Below are 27,456 nucleotides of genomic sequence, written 5' to 3'. Positions count from 1 at the left end.
AATATTATATATTAAACTATATATGAATGATTGCACTGTCAACTGTGGACTATCGACTGTGGACTAATAACATTGGACAATTAAAATGAATTAAAATATTGAATATAACATATGAAACTAAACAATTCTTCAAGTTTGCCACTTGATTTCGTCTTAAACCTCATTTGTATCTTCACGATTACATTCTGCGTTCAAACCTTTCATGATTCTTGAAAACACCTCAATCGATAGGATGAATCAACCGCACTTCATCTACGGAAGGAAAGATTTATGCATATAGTTATGCACCTGAGAAACTCTCGGCAATTGAGTAAAAGTTCAACACGTAGCCGCGTCAGATCCTTTGGCATTTATTAACAAAAACAACTTTGCGATCCCTTTTCAAAATTAGCCAATTTTGTCACAACTCCAACAAGTCAACTTCGACTTTTCGTACGAAACAACCTTATTATAACGTTTATATATACGCGTGCTCTTTTATTGTTACCAGGTAACCTTTCATATTCCATCATATTACCATCAGCGTTTAATCATCTAAAAACACAATTCTCCTGAAACCACCTCGGATTAATAACCGATGATTCAGATATCATAGCATTAAATGCAGAGGAAACAGAAAAATGGTAGATGGTCTAAACGGACAAAAGTTTGATGATAAAGAAAGGAGTGTTAGGAACGCTCGATAGAAAATTGGGTATTGAAAAACAGATTGAGTTACCCATGAAGGAGACCAAGGACAAATACAAGGACCAAATCCTATATTCAAAGGATTCAGGTAATTCTGGATCCGTTGAAATCTTTAGAGAATATCTTGCTCCGAAGTCATGTTAAAATCTTGCGGAAAATCTTTCTCCATCAACCGTCGAACTTAGAAATTCCAAAATATCATCATCAATATCTTTGATATATCTGAGGATATTTTCATAAATATTCTCGTCCGAAATTATATACCTCTTCGTGCTTCCTGTGTATCAATATATTGGAAACATTCAATAGAAAATATAGTACCGAAAAGCAGATTATGCGAAACTATGAAGAAAGCCGTGGATAAATCACAAAGAATAAGTTTGACTTCAAAGAATCCAAATAATTCAATGTCTGCTAAAGTCTATAGTGAATAACTTGCTCCTTACTCTAAACCCTTGCAGACAATAGTTTCTATCATCCTCTGATCTTAGATATTCTGAGATATTATCGTACCTTTCATTATAAATATCCTCCATATTTCTGGAGATATTTTTATAACTATTCTTATCTGAAATCATTAATCTTTTCGTGCTATCAGTATTACATCATATAGAAACTGTTAGTTTCTATATTCTGTAAATTTTCAAGCTTAAAATATGAATGTTATTGTAGTAATGATGGGAACTGATGCATGAGTTAGTATAATATAATGACACTTGATCAACGTGATTATATTACAGTAAGTCATGCTGAGTTTCTAAATGAAACGTGATGATTCACAGATCATAACGTCATCATGTGCCATGTTACATAACTCTTTCATCCTACTTAACTCCGTAACAAATCAAGAAAATGTATTCTTGATGGTTCTATCTTCCGTGATGTTGATAAATTTGAAAATCAAATCGTGCTATCACGTTCCTTCATGCTTAGAACATTATAATCATTCGAAACTCTATATCTATAAATTCTGGACCATTATTCGCTTGACTTGAAGTCGGGAAGAGAAAACAAAAGCATAGAGCTTTGAAATATAAGGGAGAATATAAAGTCCGATAACAACACATAAATTACAAACCGTGTATATCAATGTTTATCGCAACATAAAGACACGGGAGAATTAAAAACATTATAATCCCGAGGGCGAAGTAGAAGAAAGCAGATTCCTCTGGTGGAAGTTGGAAAAGGAGAATGATTGTTGCGATAGTAAGGATGAGGACAAGGATCAGAACTGGATTAATCATTTTCAGAATCTTTTGGATGTATGAACTAAGAAAGAAAGTATAAGAATGGTGAGAATAATGGAAAGGAAGAGCTTAATTTATACTGGAAATATCAGACGTAGTAATCGGGGCAGATCACCGTATTTAATTAAAGAGATCTTAATTTCCATAAATCCCGAAGAATCAGATTTTATAGATCTTCAAGATTTTCTTTAAATCCCTTAAATTCCGGAATTCAACCAAGGCAATGTCAAAAGTTAAGACGCGCCTTATTTTCTAAATTCAAACCTGACTACGTCAAAAGTTAAAAACAAATCTTTGTTTCTCATTTCATCCTTTTGTGAATAGCTTCATTCGCACTCTTCGAATAATTGAATTATTTTTATCCATATTACTCAATGATGATAAAACTCAAGTTATCAACTCATATTCGTCAGGAAAACATATTTATTGTTAGCTATGACGACCTCACTCAAATTTCGGGACGAAATTTCTTTAACGGGTAGGTACTGTGATGACCCGGGAATTTCCGACCAAATTTAAACATAATCTTATATGATTCGACTCGATAAGCAAAGTCTATTAAACCGAGTCTCATTATGTTTGAACTATTTCATGATAACATTTGACCTTTAACTATTTCCGAAGATTCACGAACCTTTAATTGTAACTAAGAATGTAAATATAAATAATTATATATAAAACTAATTATATTAGTATTAATGAACTATTAAGTAATTTTGTTATTATAAAAGATAACATTTAATAACTAAAGATTTTCATTTTGAATATATATAGTATATTGTATATAAATGATTCAAACATATTTTACCAACGTTATCAAAATATTAAATGTACAATGTTATACTTTGTAGTTAATTGTTTAATATACATAATTAATCATCTACTCAACATTTAAAACATGATTTTATATATATGGTAGTATACATATATACATAAATATAACTATATATATATGATTTTATACATAATTATTATATTATGTATATGTAGAAATTTATAATATATCTATGATGAAATAATGTACTATTTTAATAAATATATATAATACTTACATATATAAAACATTTATATTTTTCATAATTACATACATAAGTATAATATAATTAGTATGTAAATAAATATTATAATATATTTATATTAAAATGCATAAATATATAATATTCAGTATATGTTACAATACATATTACATAATTATTAAATATTACATAATAATAGATGATATTAATAAATTAAATTTAAATACAAATATAGTTGTTGTAGTAATGTTATTTGTATCGTCAAATATCAATATTTGTATTCATAATATCACTTTATGTCATATAAAGATGAAATTGGATGTATAAATTAGATTATTATTACTAATATTATTATTATCGATAAAATATTAATATTATCATAATTAGTATGGTATTATTATTATTATTATTATTATTATTATTATTATTATTATTATTATTATTATTATTATCATTTTTACAATTATTATTATCATTAATATTATATTTATCATTATTATTAATTTTATTAATATTATTAGATATTAATAGTATTGTTATTATATATTATTATTATTAATTAAAAAAAACAGTAGGGATCTATATTATACGTTTGACCTCTGTATCCTTTATCTCTATTATTATTATTTTTTTTGTTTCTTTCCTGCTCCAAACTCGTGAACCTGTGTTGACATTTTCTCCATTTTTTATCAACCGATCTCTATTATTACAAAATGATTATGTATAATTGCAAATCAAATAAAAAGGAAATCCAATGGGATTAAAGAGCACAGCGATATTTTTTTTTTCTTCTTCTCTGCACGCTCCAATTTTTTTTTCTCTTAATTCAATTTCGAATAAAGTTTCAAAATCTAAAAATGCAGAAAGGTTAGAAATCTTTCTTTGAATCTATCTGCAAAATCTCAACTCTCAAATCTTTATATCGATCTTGAATTTTGAAGTCAAAGTTTAGTTTAAAAAAAGTCAACAATTGTTCTTGAGACAAATTCGCGTTCGTGTATATGTTTCTGATCAAATTGACGATTCCAGTAGTTTTTATACATGTTTAGAAAACTATTTCGTGTTATAAACATTATCTATAATGTTATCTATTACGAAATCAATTTTTTTTGTTTTGTTCCAAGAACCGACGCTGCAGTAGGCCTTTAGTGTTTTTTTTTTATTTTAGAACCCAAATTATTTTTTTTTCTGTAATGTTTTGAAGCTTTAAAAGGAACCCTGATTTTTTTTTTTTTTTTTTTTTTTGGTTATTGATGTTTTGTTGAATCCATGAGACTTGTGGAGAAGAAGAGGAATAGAAGAAAAACAGTTTATATATAAAATTTAAATTCGATATTATTACAGAGAATCAGAATTGGTGGGATGGTCGAGAGTGTTTGCGTGTGAGCATGTGGTCACGAGATCGAGTCCAGAGGACGGTAGTTTCTTTTTTTTTTTTAAACTCTTTTCATGTGAGGTAGTTTTCTTTTCTAATTTTATTATTGTTATTATATATTAATTATTATTAGTATTATTATTATTATTGTGATTGTTTTGATTGTTATTGTTATTATTAGTATCATACTTGTTATCATATTTGAAAGTATTATAGACATTACTATTATTATTATGATAGGTATTAATAATATTATTATTAGTAATAAACTTATCATTTTAGTATTTTATCATCATTAGGATTATGATTATCATTATTATTATTATGAAGGAAATAAAAATATATTATTATCATCAATATTAGAATTTGTACCGGTTTATAAATAATAGTATCATCAGTACATTTACAATTAATAATATCATATTTATCAGTATCATCATTAATATTTACTAGTATTATTATGATTATCATTTATCATTTTATAAATATTAGAACCCTTATTATTAACATAAGTATGGTATTAGTATTAATATTATTTTAGAGTTATTATTATTAGTATCATTAACAGTTATCATTTTCATTTTTTTTGCTATTAGTATTATCATTATTAATAAAATTATTATTATTATTAGTAAATCATTATTATCTAAATTATTATTTTAACAAATAAATCTTTTGTACACTATATATATACTTATGGTATATACTAGGATTGTATTAATAATTCACATAACAAACTAATAAAATTTCATAAATACAATACTAACCACAAATATATGTATATAAATATATTAATGTCACTATTTATATAAACGTAAATCATTATAGATATATATACATAAAATCGATATATATATATATAAAATATAACTTAAAATATAATATAAGTATACGTTTTAAAATAAAGGTTAGAATAAATTCTACAAAACTATAATATATAAATAATACATATTAATAAATGAAATTTTGTAACTTACATTATACGTATTAATATATACACAATTGATATAGGTTCGTGAATCCGAGGCCAACCCTGCATTGTTCAATGACGTCATATGTATTTTTACTACAAAATACAGTATCGTGAGTTTCATTTGCCTTTTTACCCTTTATATTTTTGGGCTGAGAATACATGCGCAACTTTTATAACTGTTTTACGAAATTGACACAAGTACGTGAAACTACATTCTATGGTTGGATTATCGAAGTCGAATATGCCCCTTTTTATTAAGTCTGGTAATCTAAGAATTAGGGAACAGACACCCTAATTGACGCGAATCCTAAAGATAGATCTATCGGGCCCAACAAGCCCCATCCAAAGTACCGGATGTTTTAGTACTTCGAAATTTATATCATGTCCGAAGGAGGATCCCGGAATGATTGGGATATTCTTATATATGCATATTGTTAATGTCGGTTACCAGGTGTTCAATCCATATGAATGATATTTTTGTCTCTATGCATGGGACGTATGTTTATGAGAAATGGAAATCTGAAATCTTGTGGTCTATTAAAATGATGGAAACGATTGTTTAAGTTAAACTAATGAACTCACCAACCTTTTGGTTGACACTTTAAAGCATGTTTATTCTCAGGTACGAAAGAAATCTTCCGCTGTGTATTTGCTCATTTTATAGATATTACTTGGAGTCATTCATGGCATATTTCAAAAGACGTTGCATTCGAGTCGTCGAGTTCATCAAGATTATTATCAAGTCAATTATAGTTGGATATATTATGAAATGGTATGCATGCCTGTCAACTTTCGATGTAATGAAAGTTTGTCTTTTCAAAAACGAATGCAATGTTTGTAAAATGTATCATATAGAGGTCAAGTATCTCGCGATGTAATCAACTGTTGTGAATCGTTTATAATCAAGTCTATTAAACCGAGTCTCATTATGTTTGAACTATTTCATGATAACATTTGACCTTTAACTATTTCTGACGATTCACGAACCTTTAATTGTAACTAAGAATGTAAATATAAATAATTATATATAAAACTAATTATATTAGTATTAATGAACTATTAAGTAATTTTGTTATTATAAAAGATAACATTTAATAACTAAAGATTTTCATTTTGAATATATATAGTATATTGTATATAAATGATTCAAACATATTTTACCAACGTTATCAAAATATTAAATGTACAATGTTATACTTTGTAGTTAATTGTTTAATATACATAATTAATCATCTACTCAACATTTAAAACATGATTTTATATATATGGTAGTATACATATATACATAAATATAACTATATATATATGATTTTTCTCATTTTAGCTACGTGAAAATTGGTAACAAATCTATTCCAACCATAACTTAATCAACTTGTATTGTATATTATGTAATCTTGAGATACCATAGACACGTATACAATGTTTCGACCTATCATGTCGACACATCTATATATATTTCGGAACAACCATAGACACTCTATATGTGAATGTTGGAGTTAGCTATACAGTGAATGTTGGGTACCACTGTAGGGGGGGAATTTGTGAAGTGCTTTTACCAACGAGCTTATAGCTCAGTGGTACCCGATGCCTTTGATCCCTGGGCCCACAGTGGGGGAAGCTTCCACCCAATAGAGGCGCAAGTTCGATTCTCAGTCTGGGCGCCCCGCATGGAATTATTTCTCCCTCCGGGGGGGAATTTGTGAAGTGCTTTCGGGGGTCTAGCTAGCTGGGGTAAAGATCGCCTTGCCGTCACTGCGGGTAACTGGGAGGAGGTAATTTTCCGGCACAGGTCTCTTTCGGGGTGGGATTGGTGGGTGCTACGGCACACAGGGTTAGCGTGTCCCTGCCAACTTACACGTTTTCCACCCAACCCAACCTTAAAAAAAAGGTCTAATATGTTCCCCTCCAACCTATTGGGTCTTATACACAATATAAAGAAACGGGTCTAATGGGTATCAATTCCTAAAGCTCAATAAATAAATATAGGTCTAACGGGTCTTGTGAATGGGTCAAACGGGTCGAACATAAAGATCATTATAAGTTTCATCCGTCAAACATTTATGAAAGCATCCATGGTTATATCATTTATTATGTATATTAATTAATATTTTCTTATATATACATAATAAATATAAATAATAATAACCAAATTTTTTTTTGACCCGTTACCCGTTTTGACCCGTAACCCAACCTGACCCGTTTCGACCTGTTTAAAATAAGAACTGTTTGACCCATGACCTATTTCAACCCAAAACCGTTCTGACCCATTATCCAAAACGACCCAACCTGACCCGTTTGTCAAGTATAAAAAAATTGCAAACTCTTTCCAAAGAGAAATTTAAATAGAAATGTGGTTCGTAGACTTACAGTATCTGAAGTTGTGGGTATTTCTCGGAGCATAGCGTACAATAGTGACGATTTTCCAGCACCAACAGGCCCACAGATCACCACCTTCTGTTGTCTCTTAACTTCTATATTTATGTCTTTAAGCGTCGGATGAGATGATTCTGGATCCCAACTGAAATTTCCATGTATTCTGATACAAATATCTGACGGGGTTTTTTCTTGATTTCCAATCGTCCCCTCGTGTTTTAGTTCATCCTCAACCAGAAATGAATTGATCCTATCAAAGGAGACTTTAGTCTGTATTAAAACCGAAAGAGCCTGCGGAAAGTATTTGACTGGCTCGGACATTGTTCTTAACGTTGCCAAAATTGTAAAAACTGTGGCAGCATTTAATGAAGCATTATTCAAAAGGGCACACCCGAAGAGAACAACTGAAGAAACGATGGTTGGTGACATCCAATACAAAACTGACCCATAAGCCTTTTGATACTGTGACTCACTTAGCCATTTGAATTCGTTTTCTCTACAAGACTTCATAAAATCCTTGAATTTTTCTTCCCATGACTGTAACTTGATGATCTTCATATTGTTTAGGATCTCAGAAGTCGACCTTAGTCTTTTATCTTGAGCAATCATAAACTGTAACTGACATTTTTGGAGCGCTAACGCAAACGGCACATTGAGAAGCCCACACGCAAGAAGCGGGACTAACCCCGGTAAAACACCAACTCCAACCACCGAAAAAAGAACACCAATGGCCAGAAATAACTGAACGAACGAAGTCCACGAAATATGAACCCACATCGGGAATTCGCCCATTCTGTAAGCATCGACCGCAATGTAGTTTACAATCTCTCCCGTTGAATGTCTTTTTCTCCCTAAACTAGAAAGCTTGAGTTGCTTCTCATATATTGCTACCATTAAACCCGATCTCATTCTCATGCCTAATCTTTTGGCATCAAAGAAAAAGTGTCTCTGAGACAAAGATTCAACAACCTTGACTACAATCAAACATCCTATCAACAATAGTCCATATTGTAAATCTTTCATCTCGTTATTGGAATAGTTAACAAACGCAAAGAGTAAAAGTGGACCCACTACGACTGCAATAGTCCTACTCAAGGCATAAAATCCTAAAACTACCATTTCTTTAAAATAAACTCGTTTCAACACCCTGCCAACCAGGTTACCATCATCTAACGGCTTTTCCCTTTTAATCGAGTCCCAAGCCATTTTGAATTTCTCATATGCAACAAGCGCTTGGTCTTTATTTGCTAAAGTAGGAATGTCATCTATAACTAGTGGTTTACTATAACCTAACGATATTAACGGGTTCACCCAAGTAAACACCAATTTACTTAAAAAGCTAGGCTCGTTTACTTGCCTCGTGTTCCCTTCCTTCATTCCATTAGCCAATAAAGGATCTAATAACGTCTCATGTGTGTTTCGTGTGACAAGTTCTTGACCATTTCTCACAGCACAGACAAAAAACAAGAAACTAACAAACCACTCAAAAACATTCCAAAGCGAAATCTCACGCTTCTCTACTAAATTCTCGGTTTCTATTATAGATATCAACACAAATACTAACATCCACCAAACAGAAGCTACAATTTCAATCAATTTCGATCGTTTAACCATCACTGAAACTGACAAAGTCACCCAAACCACTACTCTACTCACATCCATCACCCAATCCGAACAATCAAAATTTCGAGTTCTGCCTATCAACTCCAGCGCACAATCACCAACATAAGCACAGCTAGTAACAAAACAACAGATTGCAACTGATACTGATATCCAATCACTTCTCCTGTATCTATTTTCATTTATTCCACATTTTTTAAACCAAACAATTAACAATATCAAATAGAATATAACAGCAAACAATAAATTCAACAAATCGAATATGATCCTTTGACCGTGAAGTGAAACAAAATCACAATTATCCGCACATATACATCCTCCTGCAATTGTATATTGAAATAATTAGTGTATATGTTTATATATTAGGTCAAATTGAGCTACTGAAAACCTAGAGTTCATATAGAATTACAATTATGAAAATAAATATGTATATATAAGTTCAAATTAATGCTGTATAATCTATGATGAACATAAACTACATGATATTATCGCAAGAAGCATGAAATGTTACCGAGTGAAATCCTAGGAGACGCCATTGATGTTGAAGGATTGAACTCTGTGTACGATTAATTAAATTGAAACAAAAATCTCCATTAATGAACACTGTCAGTGTTTAGTGGTTAGGTACAATTTATGTATGTATCGATACTGACACTGCATTTATGTAGGGATAAGAAGAAAGAATATGATTATATGAATGTGAACGTAATATGAGATAACAATTTCTCTACTAACACAAGCAGAATCAATTATAACCATTATCTGCGCCATATGGATGGATGTCTAGAGAGAGCACGTGGAAAGTGTGAAGACAAAATATAATATATAATAAAAACTGAATTATATTTGTTTTATCATTAGTTACTGTATCGTAGATTACTAATCTACATGATTTTTTTCTTTTTTAATTATCTTATTTATAAATTAAATCTTTTTCTTTTTATCTAATTATTTTTTTTTTTTCTGAAAAGCAATTATGGTATATTATTATTATATAAATGAAAGTTATGTACATAGTGAGGTAGCCAAAGTAGCTACACTACACCGGCCACGATAATTACAAGCCTACTACACGAGAGAATTATATCACTATAAACATGTTACGACGCAAAGATACACGACATGTGACTTCAACCCGGATCGATGTTTTCATGCACCCCACGTGGAATATTTGGTTGAAGAAGCCATTGACGCCAATCCACGAGTTTTCCTCTCGAACGATTTTTTACCTACTCGAAGGATTTTACTTGTATCTCGTTTATAAATTTTGAAGATGCCCATGCTTCGTTTCGAAAAATCTTTTGATTACGGTTTTTCCAAATGAAGTAGCACGTCACCCACACGATTGCTTGCCATGTTTTCCGTTGAGATGCGTTTAACCCGATCGAATTTCCTCCTTTGATTATTGTTAATGTTTAAAAGTTTTTGGAAAGGCAATATATTGATTAATGAAACAGTTGTACAATTTGAGGCCTACATACATCAAAAGAGCAGATAGTAACCTAACGAATCTAAATAAGATTAAGCATATAGAAAAAATTTGAGGATTATGAAACCAATTATGTCAATCTATATCTTCAATTTGCACCTCTTCGCGATCCAATCAAAACTTGCTACTTGAATTTCACTAAGAGCTACCGGGTTACTCTAACACTCGTTTTTGAAGATTTTTTTATTACGTTTTAAAATTTTTAAACACGCAATGCTATTTCAACTCAAAACCGTGCTGACCCATTATATTATATAATATATCAAATTGATATATTATATAAAGCACGTGATAATAATATTACGTGTCAACTCCTTATTTTTTCATGTCATGTGTCAACTCCTTCTTTATTCTTTATCAGTTATTTTCATATATTAACTGAATTTTTAGATTTTTTTAATTTAAATTAATATACATATTTTATTACCTAAAATTTCCAAGAAAAAGACAAGGATGTATCGATTCCTACTAGATTTTGATATAAGGACGAGGGATGTATCAATTCCTACAAGACCATCAACATTTTATTTTTTTATTTTTTTTACACTAGACCATGGTTTTAGTTTCATCAACACCTTCATTTTTTGCTTTTGTATTAGAAATGTGCACCATTTTACAGCCAATCAAAGTTACCTTTAATTTTTAAGACTTTCAGAGGTGACCTGTGAATATAACTCCGACGAACATTCCGATGAGTTACCCGTCAGAGCGCGTCAGAGATCCGAAGATGGTGGGATTTGTTTTGTTTCGTTCGGAAAACGATTTCGAGTTTAATGGTGTCGGTGGTGTCATCTAAATCATTCAAAGACGAGTTCAAAATCTTGAATTAAATGTTGGGGTGTTTTTGAATCTTAAATGAGAGAGAAATTTATATGCAGAGAAAAAAGATAGTGAGAGAATACATAACTACACATATTGACTTTTTGAAAAGTTAGTGTGTCTTTAAAATGTATTGCCTAGAGTGTATATAGGAGTCGACCATTTCTATATGGTGGTCGACCAATAATGCAATGAAGGTTGGTCGATCACCTTGAAAAATGAGGTGGTCGACCAAGCTATAAAGTAGTCGACCAAAGTGATGTTCGACCTAATGGTGTATATTGCCAATTTTTTTGAAAAAGGTGTATTTTTTAAAAAAACTTTGAAAAAAGTATATTTGAGGCAATTCCCCTACGTAATATATGTAAGATATTTGAATTAGTACTAGTTGTATCGTTACAATTCATATCTTCGATAACATTTTATGATTTATATGTACATGTATAAGGATATGTACATGTATATATGCATATATTTAAGTAAATACTTTGAATTAGTACTAGTTGCACACACTTTTAGAAAATCTCACTAACTTCATTCTCCACCAATCAGAAATCTTCTCTATCCAGGATAACCTCTTCTCATTGGTTAATATACAAAGTGGACATTTGATATGGGACGTCCCAAAATAGAAAGGTGGACATCTGAAGTGGGACGGAGGGAGTATTTTATATGTGTATACGTATTTCATGTGATAAATGGATATATTCGTAGATAATAAATTATAATTTATATCTTATTCACTAATTATTCACATTACTCATATCTATATCCATTTATTATTCATTTAGATTATCCATATTCATATAAATAGATCGAATCGAATGAATCTCCTTAATCGAATATCCTTTGTCTTTCCCTAATCAAAAGACATTAGCCCATTGTAGGCAAGCATTTATTAATTTCTTACTACAAATGGAAACACAAACGTTTAATTTAATAATAATTTAATTGGAAACCCCATAATGGAAATTAATATTGATGGATGGGTCATAAATACAACATTCATTCATTATGAAAACGTGGAGCCCAAAAGTAAGATCCGGTTTTAAATAGTTGTGTATTGTTTTAAAAGATGAAATTTAATATAAGAATATAAGAGTGCACTAAATCTAGGAACTTCTTCATCCTTAATTCTGGACGTCACATCAGTACTTCCTTTTCAGGACTAAATTCAGGACTAAACACTTCCAACCATGATACTCATTCCTTCCTTTTTTTAAATTATTTCCGAAAATTAAATACTTATTTAAATAAAACTAAACTTTTATTAAAAATTAAAAACATTACAAATAATTAAAATTAAAACATAGAGTTTAAAATAAAATGACATAAAAATTTAAAAATTATTCGTCTTCGCCTTCGTCTTCGTCATCGTTAACGTGTGAATGTCCTGCCTCATCTTGATTGTTTGGATTAATTGTTGGATCATGTCGAATACGATAATTAGCTGGAAGACTAAATACATGTTCGACAAACATATCTCGTAGTAGTCGATGAATGCACCCATCTTTTAACTCCGCGTCCGCCCGCATATGCGCTTCAACCCTTTCTTGGAATGTTCCTCGTGCACGTCGAATCGGACAATAGTTCTCTTCAAGTCCACAAAATGCACGACTGTTGTCCTCGGTTATCATATTGTTTAATATCACACATGTTAACATAATCCTTCTAATTTTGCGGATATAATACGGTTTTTTCGGATGTTGAACAATGGTCCATCGACCTTGTAGTGTTCCAAATGCTCGTTCAATATCTTTTCTTTCCGATTCTTGATACTTTGTGAATTTTACTTGTTTTGGATCAATCAGATTTCTGAACAACTTAACTAGTGTTATCCATTCCGGGTAAATTCCATCCGCCAATTTATAACCCTTATTAAATGTCCCCCCGTTAACAGTAAACGTGGACGGTGGAGCTTCGCCGGCTAATAAGTCGCTAAACAAATCAGATTGATTTAGTACATTAATATCATTATTTGATCCCGCAGTACCAAAAAAAGCGTGCCAAAACCATCCATCATATGACGATACCGCTTCAAGCATAATTGACGGGTAACCATGGTCATCTCGTGTATAATGACCCTTCCAACGTGCCGGACAATTTCTCCATCTCCAATGCATACAATCGATGCTTCCTAACATCCCCGGTAACCCATGTATTTGAGCATGTTTAGCGGTCAAACGTTGCCCATCTTATGCAGTTGGTTTTCTCAAATATTCAGTTGCGTACAAGTGAAAAATACATTTGCAAAATTTGTTTAAACAATCATATGAGGTTTGTTCACCCATATGCAAATACTCATCAAAAAGGTCGGCCGACGCAGCATACGCTAGTTGACGTATGGCGGATGTTACTTTTTGAACAATATTAAAATCAAGTAATCCGCAAGCATCACGTCTTTGATGAAAATAAGTAAAATACTCGGGAATCGGAGTTTGAGACAAATTCAATATACCTTGACATCTACGAAGAAACAAAGGTTTGCGAATTCGGTAACGTCTACGAAAATAATCGTCTGGAAATGTAGAAGTGTCGGAAAAATAATCATTCCATAAAGCTTTTGCGCGGCCTTCACGATCTCTATATAAATATCTTCTAGGTGCCCTTGGTACGGGTTCAACTTCTTCATTATCGCTTAACTCATCCAAATGATCAAGTGTTTCGAGTGCTTCAAGTGCTCGATTATTAGTGGTATTCATGATCGTTAATACCATATTTACATCGGGATCGGAATTTGGGTTATTTGAATTCACTTTAATTTGGAAAATGATTGATAATTTGAGATGAATATGAAATGTATATGAAATGTATGTGTTTGAGATGTATAAAATGAAACATATGTGTGTTTATATAGAGTGTAAAAAAGAAAAAAGAAAAAAAAAATTGCAACGGCCAAAAAATTTGATCGGTTCATCACCAACGGCTCAATGCATACGTCCAGCAAAATGATTAAGAAGCACGAGCAGCAGAACGATAAGGTGGGCGAGCTCCTGGGCGGCCTGCTGCCATCGGCGCCCAGGTGGGCGGTGGCTTGGGGGGTCGTCTGGACGAAAATGATGGGAGCGCTCTAATGGTGCAAATCAAAGTCTCATATTAATCATAATAAAAAAATAAATGCATACATATAAGTCAAAGATGAGGGACTATTAAGCATATATATCAAATCAAACTTTTTCTAATACCAATTGATTTTAAAAAATGAGGAACAACATGATGCCTAAGTAGTGAAATAATGACAAAATTTCACGAATGGTCCCCATAATTTGTATTGAATAACATTAATGGTCCTTGTGTTTTTTCTGTCAAAGATGATCCTTTGATTTGCACTCGAATCATCGGTAGTCCTTGTTACTGACGCTCATGATCTTTTACGTTAAATATTTGACGTGTGCTAAGCACATGAGGGTAAATTGGTAATTTAACATATCTTTTTCCCCAAAATCAACTAAATTGCAGATTTTCTTCAACATCTTAATATGTTTCATTCTCTGAAATCAAGTTCCAAAAAGAAAACCTTGTTGAGAACTCAAGTGAATTAGCTATGCTTGGAGTTGAGAGTTGACTCTACTTGGAGTGTAGAGAGAAAGTCTTTGTAAAAATAAAATATTAAATAACTAGGATGTCATCAGTAGTGGTATTAGCATCGGTGCATATAGTGAGTAGGTAAGTACTAGAGTTTGTACTTGTTTGACCACGTGACATAATTTGATGGGCGGACCAACATTGAGAATTGGACCCGCGTTTTTAGGACAAACGTACAGGCTTACGTAGCATATTTATGACATGTGTGCACATTGTTGTGTTTGTAGGGCTTACATGTTATTACAGTCTGATAACTTCTTGCGTATAGTCGTTAATGGAGGTCTTATTTAGGGAAAAATGGCATCCATGGTTATGCTCAATGATGATCCTTCGGCTGCATAACATGTATGATCCTAATAAGGCATTTCCATACATACAGTCATGTATGTATACTATTTTTTTTTTTTTGGCGTTTATTCATCTTCATGATTACCAAATGTTGGTTAACTTACATCGTTATCTAGATCAATGTGAAGATCAAAACTGTTTATGGATCACCGTTCAGAGCAGTAGCTGCAAAGGCCAAGAAATTTAAGCCGCTTTGGTTGTGTCAGATAGGTAATAGTTTATAGTTTGTTTATAGCTTTTTCTTTTTCTTCTTTTTGTTGGTTATAGTAAGAGCCCACCAATCCAGATTATAGATGATAGATGATGGTGAACTAACCTTTAGATATAGACCATGTTGTTGACTGTTAGCATGGCAAACGGGCCGAGTTGGGTCGAGATTCAAATGAGTTTGGGTTAAAACTAGTCATGGGTTGAACGAGTCTCAAAATTTGAACGGGTCGAGTCCAAACAAATTGGATTGGGTCGGGTCAGGTCCAGACCCGTTTTTTCTTTAAAAAAAATAGATTTTGTAAAAAATAAATATTTAAAACAATTTTTTTTTTCAAAAAAAAAATCTTTTTTTAGTATTTTATTCTATTTTTAATTTTATTATATTACTTTTTAGTATATTTGATTTGCTATGTAAAGTTGACTGCATAGTCTTTTTTTCCCTTGGAACATTGCGTATGGATTGCCATTCAAGACGTCGAATGTCACAGGTATATGTATACCTTTGAAGTGAGCAAAATTCGAACCCATTTGTTGATTTCATTCCACACTTATATGTGAGCCTCTCATATAACAACGTGCAAACAAGCTCCATGTAAGATGATTTTCAATCTTTGTATGTCATTACGTTTTGGTTGCTAACTACATACATAACATTGTCAGAATCATCAATCATCTTAAGGAGTTGAGGTTTGATCGTGTCAAAAACATAGTAGTTCAGTTTAGGTCAATTCCTACATAGGTAACATAAAAAAACCTAATGACATCTCGACTGTCAAACGTTCGCACACCTTGAGTTACTTGTCAAGCACAGTCATCAACCTCAACTTCCCTCGTTTAGAGTCCGATTTTGTAATTTTCTCTAGGCTCCAAGAGGTTTGGTGTTCACTGGTTAACTATTCATTTCTGTTTTTGATTCTAGATCACTGAAAAATCAAAAAATTTCACCAACTTGGCGTTTATTTTTGGTGGTAGATCTCTCAAATTTGTGTTTTTGTTTTAGTTTGAATTTCTAGTCAAACCCTAACAGAAATGAAATGGTCTTTTGTGATCTTTGTGCATCATTTCTTTTTTTTGGCGAAAAAAACAAGAACTTAGATTAAAAACGGGGTCTTCAACAAAAATTGAAGCCCAAGAAACATACAACTAACGAAAATCGAGCTTAAAACAAGAATAACAAAACCAAAATTATGGGAAGCACAAAGATCACAAATTATGACCATGTGAAAGAACAAGATCTTTGTGCATCATGGGAAGCACTTCATGGATCAAAATTTTGAACATGTGCTGTCTGACAAATTCATGGATTACCTCACTTTTGCCTCTGCCTTATTATCTGTCAGACCTACAGTTTCCATTCATTCACTACTGTACAAAAGAGAGCCCAAATCAACTCCAACACTTGCACACTTCAGAAGGATTCATCCGGTTCTAGTTGCAAACAAAAACTCTCAACAAGCACAAGTAATGCTATTGATTTCAAAGTTACCTAAATGTAGGCGTAGAGGGTGAATTCGAAACAAAATACAGTAACCAACTTGTACTTTATTATAGTTGCAAACATTTAGATCAGTGTTCGGTTTTTCAGAATCAATATTATACAGCCTAACAATCTGCATTGCAACTTGATGTGTGTCAAGAACCCACCACACACATGACACATGATACTGAAGATAGAAATTAGTTTAAAACCCGAGTATATCCACAAGGAATAAAAGAGAATATTACAGGGATATACTACACCCATAACAAGCTAAAGAGGGAACATCAAAACATATGAGATCTCTGGAAAGGAATACTTTTTGAACATGTAATGAAAGAGTAGTGAAACTAAAGATTCCAATTTAACTTTGATATTGGTCAACTTAGGTTAATGTTACGGTTTCCACAGGGTTCCTTATCAGGAATCCACACATAAAAGGGATAGGGAGTGTAAACTTGACTCATTATAAACACGATTCGAGTCGAGCCTAAACGAGTTTGAGCCCGAGCATGAACATATTTTCAAGCTCGTTTAGTAAACGAGTCCGAGCTCGAGCTTCATATCTCGAGCTCGAACAAAACAAAAAAAAAATATTGTATGTATAAGCACCTCTAGATTTAAAAGACCTTTTTTTGTAACATATGGTAATTTGACTAATTGCTGATTTGCCTTGGTTGAGTACTTGATTTTGTGATAATCAAACCACAGTATATATATAAGAAAAAAAATAAAATTAATCCATCAAAACTTCATTTATGTTATCCTTAACCTGAAATTCCATACAATCCATCATCAATTCATTCCCCAAGGATTGCTTTGTAATTGGATACATTAATTTTTTATTTGTACTTGGATCCATTAATTTTTTATTTGACATTATACTCACTTCATTTTAAATACCTCAATTATTTGCAATTCCCAAATTAGAAGCATTTTCCTACTGTCCAAACAGCTCATCTATACCTACCCCTTTATTGAATTGTTGAGAGATTGAGCTTGCACCAGCTCATCTACTTTTTTTTTAAGGGAGATTTTTCGGCATGAGTAGATAATTTATTTCAACGACTCTCATCATTTGCACGTATCACACACGTTCGGGCGGAAACCCGAACCCGATCGACGGTACCCGTGAACACATCCATTCGGACAGTGTTCCTGGGTAGAGGTCCGTGAACGAATCCGGTAAAACCTCCCTATAGGGTCAATATATACCACCATTATTGGTGTTCAATTGTTTTAAAGTAAATCATGTCATCCCTAAGGATCGAACTCATGACCTCTCCTTATCCCATGAGACAAACTACATGGGAGAACCGTTGGGCTATGCCCGCAAGTTCCACCAACTCATCTACTAACTTAGAGGATGTAACAATTATCAAGGTGTATCATGTAGACACATGGTCTATGAGAGTTAATGCCATTTTTGGCTTAATCGGCTCGTACGGCTTGGTTAACATTAGGTCATCTTGTCTATATATTAAACTATAGCATGCAATCGGTAACCAATTACACTTCCATACTTGCAACACTAAGTAGTTACATAATACCCTTTGGAAACCTTCACACTTGGGACTTTGATCTGAGGAATTGAACCTCATACATAATGTAAAAACTTTCCTTGATGTCACACCTAACCTAGAAAGAGCTATACATCATCTCAGTATAATCATTTTTCTTTTAAGAGTCGATGCTACTAAACTAATTAAACTATGCATTGATGCCAACAATGAGTCTTGAGCCCATGAACACGGTTGTGGAGGGAGCTAGTTATACCTATGGTCCAAGGGCCACACAGTAGTATCATGTGTTCTAAAGTCTTCATAGTTGCAGATGATAGTATCCATTTAAAGTTCTAATCAGTATACAATTTGGACGTACTTATATCTAAATGAATCTAAACAACAACAACAACAAAACCCAATACCACATAAGTGGTGTATGGGGAGGTGAGATGTAGACAATCCTTCCCCTATCCGAGAATAAAGACAAGTCATTTCTCCACCCAGAGTGAAACACTCTCAAGAGTAGAGAAAGTCATCCCTCTCTTTATTCGACAGATAAAAAGATTGCTTCCGAGAGGACCTCCGGCCTTTAAGTAGGAAAAAGTTTTAATAATAATAGGCGCCATGAAAATGGTAATCAAATTTCCATGGATTTTAAATCCTGCCTAGAATTTAATTTAGGCTCTAAGAGTCAGTCAAGTCGCCAATAAATCGACGATTGCTGTCGACTCAATAGAGCCGCGAAAAATGAATCTAAAGAGTTCAGCAAATAATCAAACCATTAAAGTTCCAATCAGTATACAATTTGGATGTGTAATTACTAAACCAATAGAATCAGAACTCATTTTATCCTGCAAATTATGAACAAAACAAAGCACTCGTATTTCAGTTGAACGAAATGAAGTTTGCACACGAATTGAATATCATATCAGTAAAAAGTAAAAAACACACGTAGCCACATAAGTACATATGAATCATTTCAAAAAAAATTAAGCATCACTAACAAAGTAAAAACAACTAATAACTAAAACTGAACAATCAACAAACACACACCTGCAATCAATCGAATACGAAGCTACCTTCTAAGACGAAGAAGTCGCAATATAACCGCCTGTTTCACCGCCATCATCTAACAATAAATCATCCGTACTCCTTATCGCAGCATGAACCACCACAACAGCAGCTCCAATCAAAACCGACGAAATTATATTCCACGTGGCACCAGTCAACAACAGCACAACAATCGTCAAAATCGATAACACGATCAGCACCGTACGATCATCAATCGTACGGTTCATAATCACTAACGGTTCGTCACGCAGAAAGTAAAGGAACAACCATGCCGCCATCATAACAACAAATACAATTAACGAAATCGGAAGCCATAACAGACTCATGAATATTATTATAAGCATAAGTATAGCGTAGTTCATACGGAAGTAACCTACGTTCGTTTTAATTCGTGAAAACGCATCGTAAACACCGCGAGGAAGGCTAAATGAATGGAGATTGAACATTTCTTTCCATGGACGACGTGTACCTAAACCTGATTTTATTCGTGCTTTTGCTCGTGATAAGTATTCCACGTTAGTTCCTCCGATTGATGTTGTCGGAATCGTGCCGTACGTCGTCATCGTTGACGGTGATTTGTGCCGGAGGAAATTAGGGGGGATTTTATTTAATTGGGGATTTTTTTTCTTCTATTTTTTGCGATAAAACAGAATTGGGGAGTTTTAGCTGTCGTGTATGCTACTATGCTGTATAATAACTTGGACGACTGTGATACGTTCTTTATTATCTATTACTATACTAGGTTTTGAGCCCGTGCAATGCACGGTTGTTTAAAAATCGTTCAAATTAGTTAGATATTGTTTGAAACTGGGTTAAACTGAACTGTTTAAATGAAAATTTTACAGCATAAGTAAATAAACTCCACGTTATAAGTCAATACGCAACTTAAAACGTTAGTATTTAGGTTGATTTCTCGAAATAGAATTATTAATAATCTTTTCATAGTCAACATCTATGAAGTTCATATAGCCTATTTCAACTAATTATAGTTTCTCAATAGCACTTCAGTGGCTTTAAAATCTACTCCACGGATGCTACATTTACTATGACATATTCTAAAACTAATAATCAACATATTAGATTACACTTATAACATGTTATTATTAAGAATAGTATGTAATATTGATTACCTGAGTAAGAATGAGAGGATATATAGAGATAAAAAAAAATGGAATATAAAATAGGCACGAGGCACATCAATAAAGCCACAGAGAAAAGTATTTGTTAAGAGTTGAGGATTCAACTATGCGTATTGGATTTCAGATTACCAAAACTCAATATTTTTTCTACGACTTCCAATATGGGTTAGCATAAATTTCAAAGTATCATGTATAGTCTGAAAACGGTGACGATGATAACGTGGATAGGGGAAGGAAAATATGGGTTAGCATAAAATTCAAAGTATGTGTCGTTAGGAATGGGTTACAACAATTTTTATAAATTAATTGGGAAATCAAATTATTAAAGGTTATTTGGCTGTTTAATTTTATAAATAATTGTGAAAGGAACATGTGGATTTTTCACTTGTCACAATTAGCTATAATTAAGGTGCTAATAACATGTCAACTTTTTAAAACTCACTTTTATATATAGATATCTAATATACCTAAGAGTGCTCCCAACCAAGACTAAATTTCTTCCAGGACTAACCAATCATTCAGCGCCACATCAGCATCTCCATCTCACTTCCTTCCCAGAACTAAAGCAGGACTAAACCAGGACTAAACACTCTCAACAATTGAAATGTCCCGTTCATATTGATTATAAACGTTCCATATTAATTGATTTCGTCGTGAGGTTTTGACCTCTATATGAGACGTTTTTCAAAGACTGCATTCATTTTTTAAAACAAGCATAACCTTTATTTTATCGATAAAGGTTTAAAAAGCATTACGTAGATTATCAAATAATGATAATCTAAAATATACTGTTTACACACGACCATTACATAATGGTTTACAATAAGAATATATTACATCAAAAATAAGTTTCTTGAATGCAGTTTTTACACAATATCATACAAGCATGGACTCCAAATCTTGTCCTTATTTTAGTATGCAACAACGGAAGCTCTTAATAATCACCTGAGAATAAACATGCTTAAAACGTCAACAAAAATGTTGGCGAGTTATAGGTTTAACCTATATATTTATCAAATCGCAATAATAAACCACAAGATTTCATATTTCAATATACATCCCATACTTAGAGATAAAAATCATTCATATGGTGAACACCTGGTAACCGACATTAACAAGATGCATATAAGAATATCCCCTATCATTCCGGGAAATCCTTCGGACATGATATAAACGAATTCGAAGTACTAAAGCATCCGGTACTTTGGATGGGGTTCGTTAGGCCCAATAGATCTATCTTTAGGATTCGCGTCAATTAGTAGATCGGTTTACTAATTCTTAGGTTACCAAGCAAAAGGGGCATATTCGGCTTCGATCATTCAACCATATAATGTAGTTTCATTTACTTGTGTCTATTTCGTAAAACATTTATAAAACTGCATGTATTCTCATCCCAAAATATTAGATTTTAAAAGTGGGACTATAACTCACTTTCACATATCTTTACTTCGTCGGGAAGTAAGACTTGGCCACTGGTCGATTCATGAACATATACAAATATGTACATATTTATCAAAGTATGCTCAAAATATATTTACAACATTTTTTAATACGTTATAATGTTTTAAGCTTATTAAGTCAGATGTCCTCGTTAATAACCTACAACTAGTTGTCCATAGTTAGATGTACAGAAATAAATATAAATTATCTTGGATCAATCCACGACCCAGTGTATACAAGCCTCAGGTTATATCACAACTCAAACTATATATATTATTTTGGAATCAACATCAACCCTGTATAGCTAACTCCAACATTACTGCATATAGAGTGTCTATGGTTGTTCCAAAATATATTATATAGATGGGTCGATATGATATGTCAAAACATTGTATACGTGTCTATGGTATCCCAAGATTACATAATATATATTAGAATACATGAATAATACAATATAAGTTTGTTAAGTTATGATTTGTATAGAATTGTTACAATATTTCCCGTAGCTACAACAATCAAAAAATACCCAATCTTGTTTTACCCATAACTTCTTCGTTTTAAATCCGTTTTGAGTGAATCAAATTGCTATGGTTTCATATTGAACTCTATTTTATGAATCTATACAGAAAAAGTATAGGTTTATAGTCGGAAATATAAGTTACAAATCGTTTTTGTAAGAGGTAGTCATTTCAGTCGAAAGAACGACGTCTTGATGACCATTTTGAAAAACATACTTCCACTTTGAGTTTAACCATGATTTTTGGATATAGTTTCATGTTCATAAGAAAAATCATTTTCCCAGAAGAACAAATTTTAAATCAAAGTTTATCATAGTTTTTAATTATGTGATGACCCGGAAATTTCGACTAAATTTAAACTTAATCTTAAATGATTAATGATTTCGACACGATAAGTAAAGTCTGTAAAACTGAATCTCAAAAATTTTAAGCTATTCAAATACCATTCAGTTGTTCTCAACGATTCGCGAACCATTATATGTAAATAGATACATATATATACTATAACTTGAAAACGTAACAAAGTTTTAATTGCATGTTACCGTACATTAAACTTATTGGTTTATATATCTATTTGAATATATATGATTTCAAGTTATTTAGTAAACGATAGTAACATTCGATTATTGATTCGATTGATATTTAGATAAGTTAACTAAAACGTTTAAGATGAACAAGTAAAAAAAACTAATTTGCTACAGTATTTTCAAATTGCTACAGTACCCAAAATGCTACAGTGTTTTCGAAAATCACTATTTGCTACAGTAAAATTTACTTTGCTACAGTGAATTTCTACAGTAAAATTTACTTTGCTACATTAAAACACTATTTTAAAAATGTATTTTAACAAATAGTAAGACGATGATTTATAGAAGTAAATGACCAAAACACTCTAAAGTTTAAGATATACTTTGAGTGGTATAATTTATGGATAACTTAAGGCTATATTTTGACAAAGGTACGTGACACGAAACGTAAAATGCAAGTTTCCTAAAGGTACGAAAGGACATTCGAAAAACCGGAACCGGGACATAAGTCAAGTGATGACGTACGACTTATCGGAACAAAAATTACAAATCAACTATGCACGGGAATAAAATATAATATATAATTAATTAATTTAAATTATATATTATATATATTATTTAATTATGTCGACAAGCATTAGGACAAAATTATGTGAGCTGGAAAAATGGGCCATGCGATCGCATGGCCAATGGCCTTCAGAACCATGCGATCGCATGGGGTCTGGGGACAGGCCACACCTATAAAAACTCGATCATTCTGCTTCTATTTTAACATATATTACTCCGTATTTATTTTATTTATTTATTTATTATTATTATTATTATTATTATTATTATTATTATTATTATTATTATTATTATTATTATTATTATTATTATTATTATTATTATTATTATTATTATTATTATTATTATTATTATTATTATTAAGATTATTATTAATCTTATTATTTTTATTATTAATGTTATTATTTTTGCAATACAAAAATAATAATGTACATAAAATATTAAGACGAAGTGCTGTCCAAGTAATTTTCAAAACGAGTTTCCGAGCGAGCTAGAGCTAAGGAAAATATGGATTATTACCAAGGAGGTTATGGGTAATGTTCGGGGGTATTTTTGTGAATCAAACCTCGTGTTTATCATCTCCGATGCGTCTACGTGCTTTCCTGCAATATTGTATATCAATATAAAACAGTGAGTTTCATAAGATCCCTTTTACTCTCTACATTTTTGGGCTGAGAATACATGCAAATGCTTTATTAACCGATATACAATATTTATATGTGTGAGTTTCATTTGCTCCCTTTTACTCTTTACATTTTTGGGCTGAGAATACATGCAAATGCTTTATTAATTGTTTTACAACATTTATATGCGTGAGTTTCATTTGCTCCCTTTTTAATTGCTTTTGCAATCTATATTTTTGGGCTGAGAATACATGCAATTTATTTTAAACGCAATGGATACAAGTACATACTAAATTCTACACTGAGTTTGAACCGAAAATTCCTTAGCTTTGGTAACTAGTAACTGCCAGTTATAAGAACTGGTGGGCGCGAGTAGTAGTATATGGATCCATAGGGCTTGATATCCCCGTCCGAGCTAGAGCGCTAGCCTTTTAACGGACGTATGCTATTTGAGAAGCGTACACGTTGGTTTGCGTGTATTATTAAGATGATTATACAAAGGGTACAAATTATATAAACGTTAAAGTTTAGTTACCAGGGTGCTCAATTTTGTAGAACCGATTGATAAACGTTTCGGATGAAACAACTGAAATCTTGTGATCCACCTTTTATGTAAAACCTATTGATAAACGTTTTGAATAAAACAACTGAACTTTTGTAATCCACATTGATATACGGATTATGTGTAATATTAAAACTATGAACTCACCAACCTTTGTGTTGACACTTGAAGCATGTTTATTCTCAGGTTTCTAGAAGTCTTCCGCTGTTTGCTTATACGTGATACAAGATATGTGCTTGGAGTCATACATGCTATATACAAGAAACTTGCATTCACCAAACCATTACCATGTATCTTATTTTGACTGTATTGTCAACAGATGTATTATTGTAAACCATTTAAATGGTGATTGTCTATACGTAGGAATCATCAGATGTTAAAAACCTGGAATTTATATATTCATTTATGAAATACCTTTTCAAACGAATACAATGTTACAAAATGTATCACATAGAGGTCAAATACCTCGCAATGAAATCAATGAATGACGTGTTCGTCCATATGGATTTGGAGCGATCGTCACAAATTATCAAACCCAAAACAGCCCGCGGTGTTACTACGACGGCTTATGTCCGATTTTACGGTGTTTTTCGTGTTTCCAGGTTTTAAATCATTAAGTTAGCATATCATATAGATATAGAACATGTGTTTAGTTGATTTTAAAAGTCAAGTTAGAAGGATTAACTTTATTTACGAACAAGTTTAGAATTAACTAAACTATGTTCTAGTGATTACAAGTTTAAATCTTCGAATAAGATAGTTTTATATGTATGAATCGAATGATGTTATGAACATCATTACTACCTTAAGTTTAGTAGGTAAACCTACTGAAAGTGACAAGAAATGATCTAGCTTCAAAGGATCTTGGATGGCTTGAAAGTTCTTAAAGTAGGATCATGACACAAAAACAAGTTCAAGTAAGATTTTTACTCGAATTAAGATAGTTTATGTAACGACCCGCACTTTTTCGATCATTCTATACTTATAAGATTAATATTTACATAAATTAAACCTTACCAACATGATAAGCAATCCAAATTGTTGAGACTTATGTTTCCGAAAAGAGTTTTACACAACGTTTGACCGTCTAGTTTGACCGATGATATCACGAACTATACAATATATGATAATTATACGTTTGTGTATATATATGTATATATACATATTTAACATGATCTAAGAATGTTTTAATATCTCATTTTGTATTAATAACAACAAGTTATAAGTATATTTTGAAACTACTAACTTAAGTTTTCAAAACGATAACCATACGTAACGTTATTTGACATAAATACTTATGACTTATAATGTTTATACATATATCGTATAAGTAATGTATTTAATCACTTTTAAGAACTTAAATACATAAAACCATATAAGTGTATTCACAAAAGATAGATATATTTGAATCCTCATTCCATTTTTCACAAAATTTCTATACGTATACCTAGAGTATTTGTACTCGTATCATACCTAGCTTCTATACGTATTTACTATTGGTATATACACATCAAATCACCACCTAACCAACCCTTGTTACTGCCCTTAGAGCTAGGTAATTAGAATTTGGAGGATAGCTTGACTAATTGCATAAAATTACAACTTGGAATTTTGTTTTGTCTCCCCCTTGGTCACGTTTTTATAGCCCTCCCCATATCAAACTTTTGATCACCATTTTCACTTCAAAATTACTCTCTAACTCTCTTACTTGAAAGCTCTAAGAACTCCATAACAATTCAGCAAAGTTCCAAGAAGATCTAGCTTCAAAAACACTACTTAATCACCATAAGAAAACTCTTACAACAACACTTCAAGAATCCTTTCCAAGAACACAAACTTACTTCCAATCTTTCATCCACTTCCATCACCCTTTTGATTCTAGCTTTTTACTTCTCTTTTACAGCAACCTTGTCTAAGGAACTTGAGGTAGAATCTATGTTCATAACCTTATTCGATTCATATATATATAGCTATCTTATTTTGTGGTATAAAAATTTAACAACAAGAACATAGTTTGAAAGTTTTCAAACTTGTTTGCAAACTAAATAGATCCTTCTAACTTAACTTTTAAAATACTTCAAGACCTGTAATATAACTTAAATATATGCTAACTTAACAAGGTAAAACTTGGTTTTTCAAAGAATACCTTAAAAACTGTTTTTACGACGTCGGAGTGCAACCGGGGACTGTTTTGGGTTGGATAATTAAAAACCATCTTAAACTTTGAATTGAAGGTTTATGTTCTGGAAAAATGATTTTTACTATGAATATGATAACACATAAAA

General features: G+C 32.0%; 3 protein-coding genes across 3 annotated transcripts in view; all 3 read right to left on the bottom strand.

The window, feature by feature from the left end:
• Positions 1-9,966, bottom strand: part of LOC139865850 (ABC transporter C family member 8-like) — a 31,274-nt gene extending 21,308 nt beyond the window's left edge. The window contains exons 1-2 of the mRNA XM_071853956.1: positions 9,803-9,966; positions 7,666-9,611 (exon numbers count right to left, since the gene is read on the bottom strand). Coding sequence (XP_071710057.1) covers positions 7,666-9,611; positions 9,803-9,827 — 1,971 coding nt within the window. The 5' untranslated portion in view covers positions 9,828-9,966. The remainder of the gene's footprint in view (positions 1-7,665; positions 9,612-9,802) is intronic.
• A 2,979-nt stretch (positions 9,967-12,945) lies between these two features.
• LOC139867718 (uncharacterized) lies at positions 12,946-14,316 on the bottom strand. The gene is made up of 2 exons (XM_071856081.1): positions 13,887-14,316; positions 12,946-13,793 (listed from the first exon to the last, which is right to left on the bottom strand). Exons 1-2 carry the CDS (start codon positions 14,314-14,316, stop codon positions 12,946-12,948), a joined length of 1,278 nt encoding a protein of 425 aa, XP_071712182.1.
• Positions 14,317-19,578: 5,262 nt separating this feature from the next.
• Positions 19,579-20,427, bottom strand: LOC139866970 (PRA1 family protein F3-like). Its single transcript, XM_071855276.1, has one exon. It carries the CDS (start codon positions 20,356-20,358, stop codon positions 19,807-19,809), a length of 552 nt encoding a protein of 183 aa, XP_071711377.1. The 5' UTR covers positions 20,359-20,427; the 3' UTR covers positions 19,579-19,806.
• Positions 20,428-27,456: the final 7,029 nt, after the last annotated feature.

This window comes from Rutidosis leptorrhynchoides, chromosome 9 (genome assembly GCF_046630445.1).
Source record: "Rutidosis leptorrhynchoides isolate AG116_Rl617_1_P2 chromosome 9, CSIRO_AGI_Rlap_v1, whole genome shotgun sequence".
Taxonomy (NCBI): Eukaryota; Viridiplantae; Streptophyta; class Magnoliopsida; order Asterales; family Asteraceae; genus Rutidosis; species Rutidosis leptorrhynchoides.
This window is presented reverse-complemented; position numbering and strand designations above follow the sequence as displayed.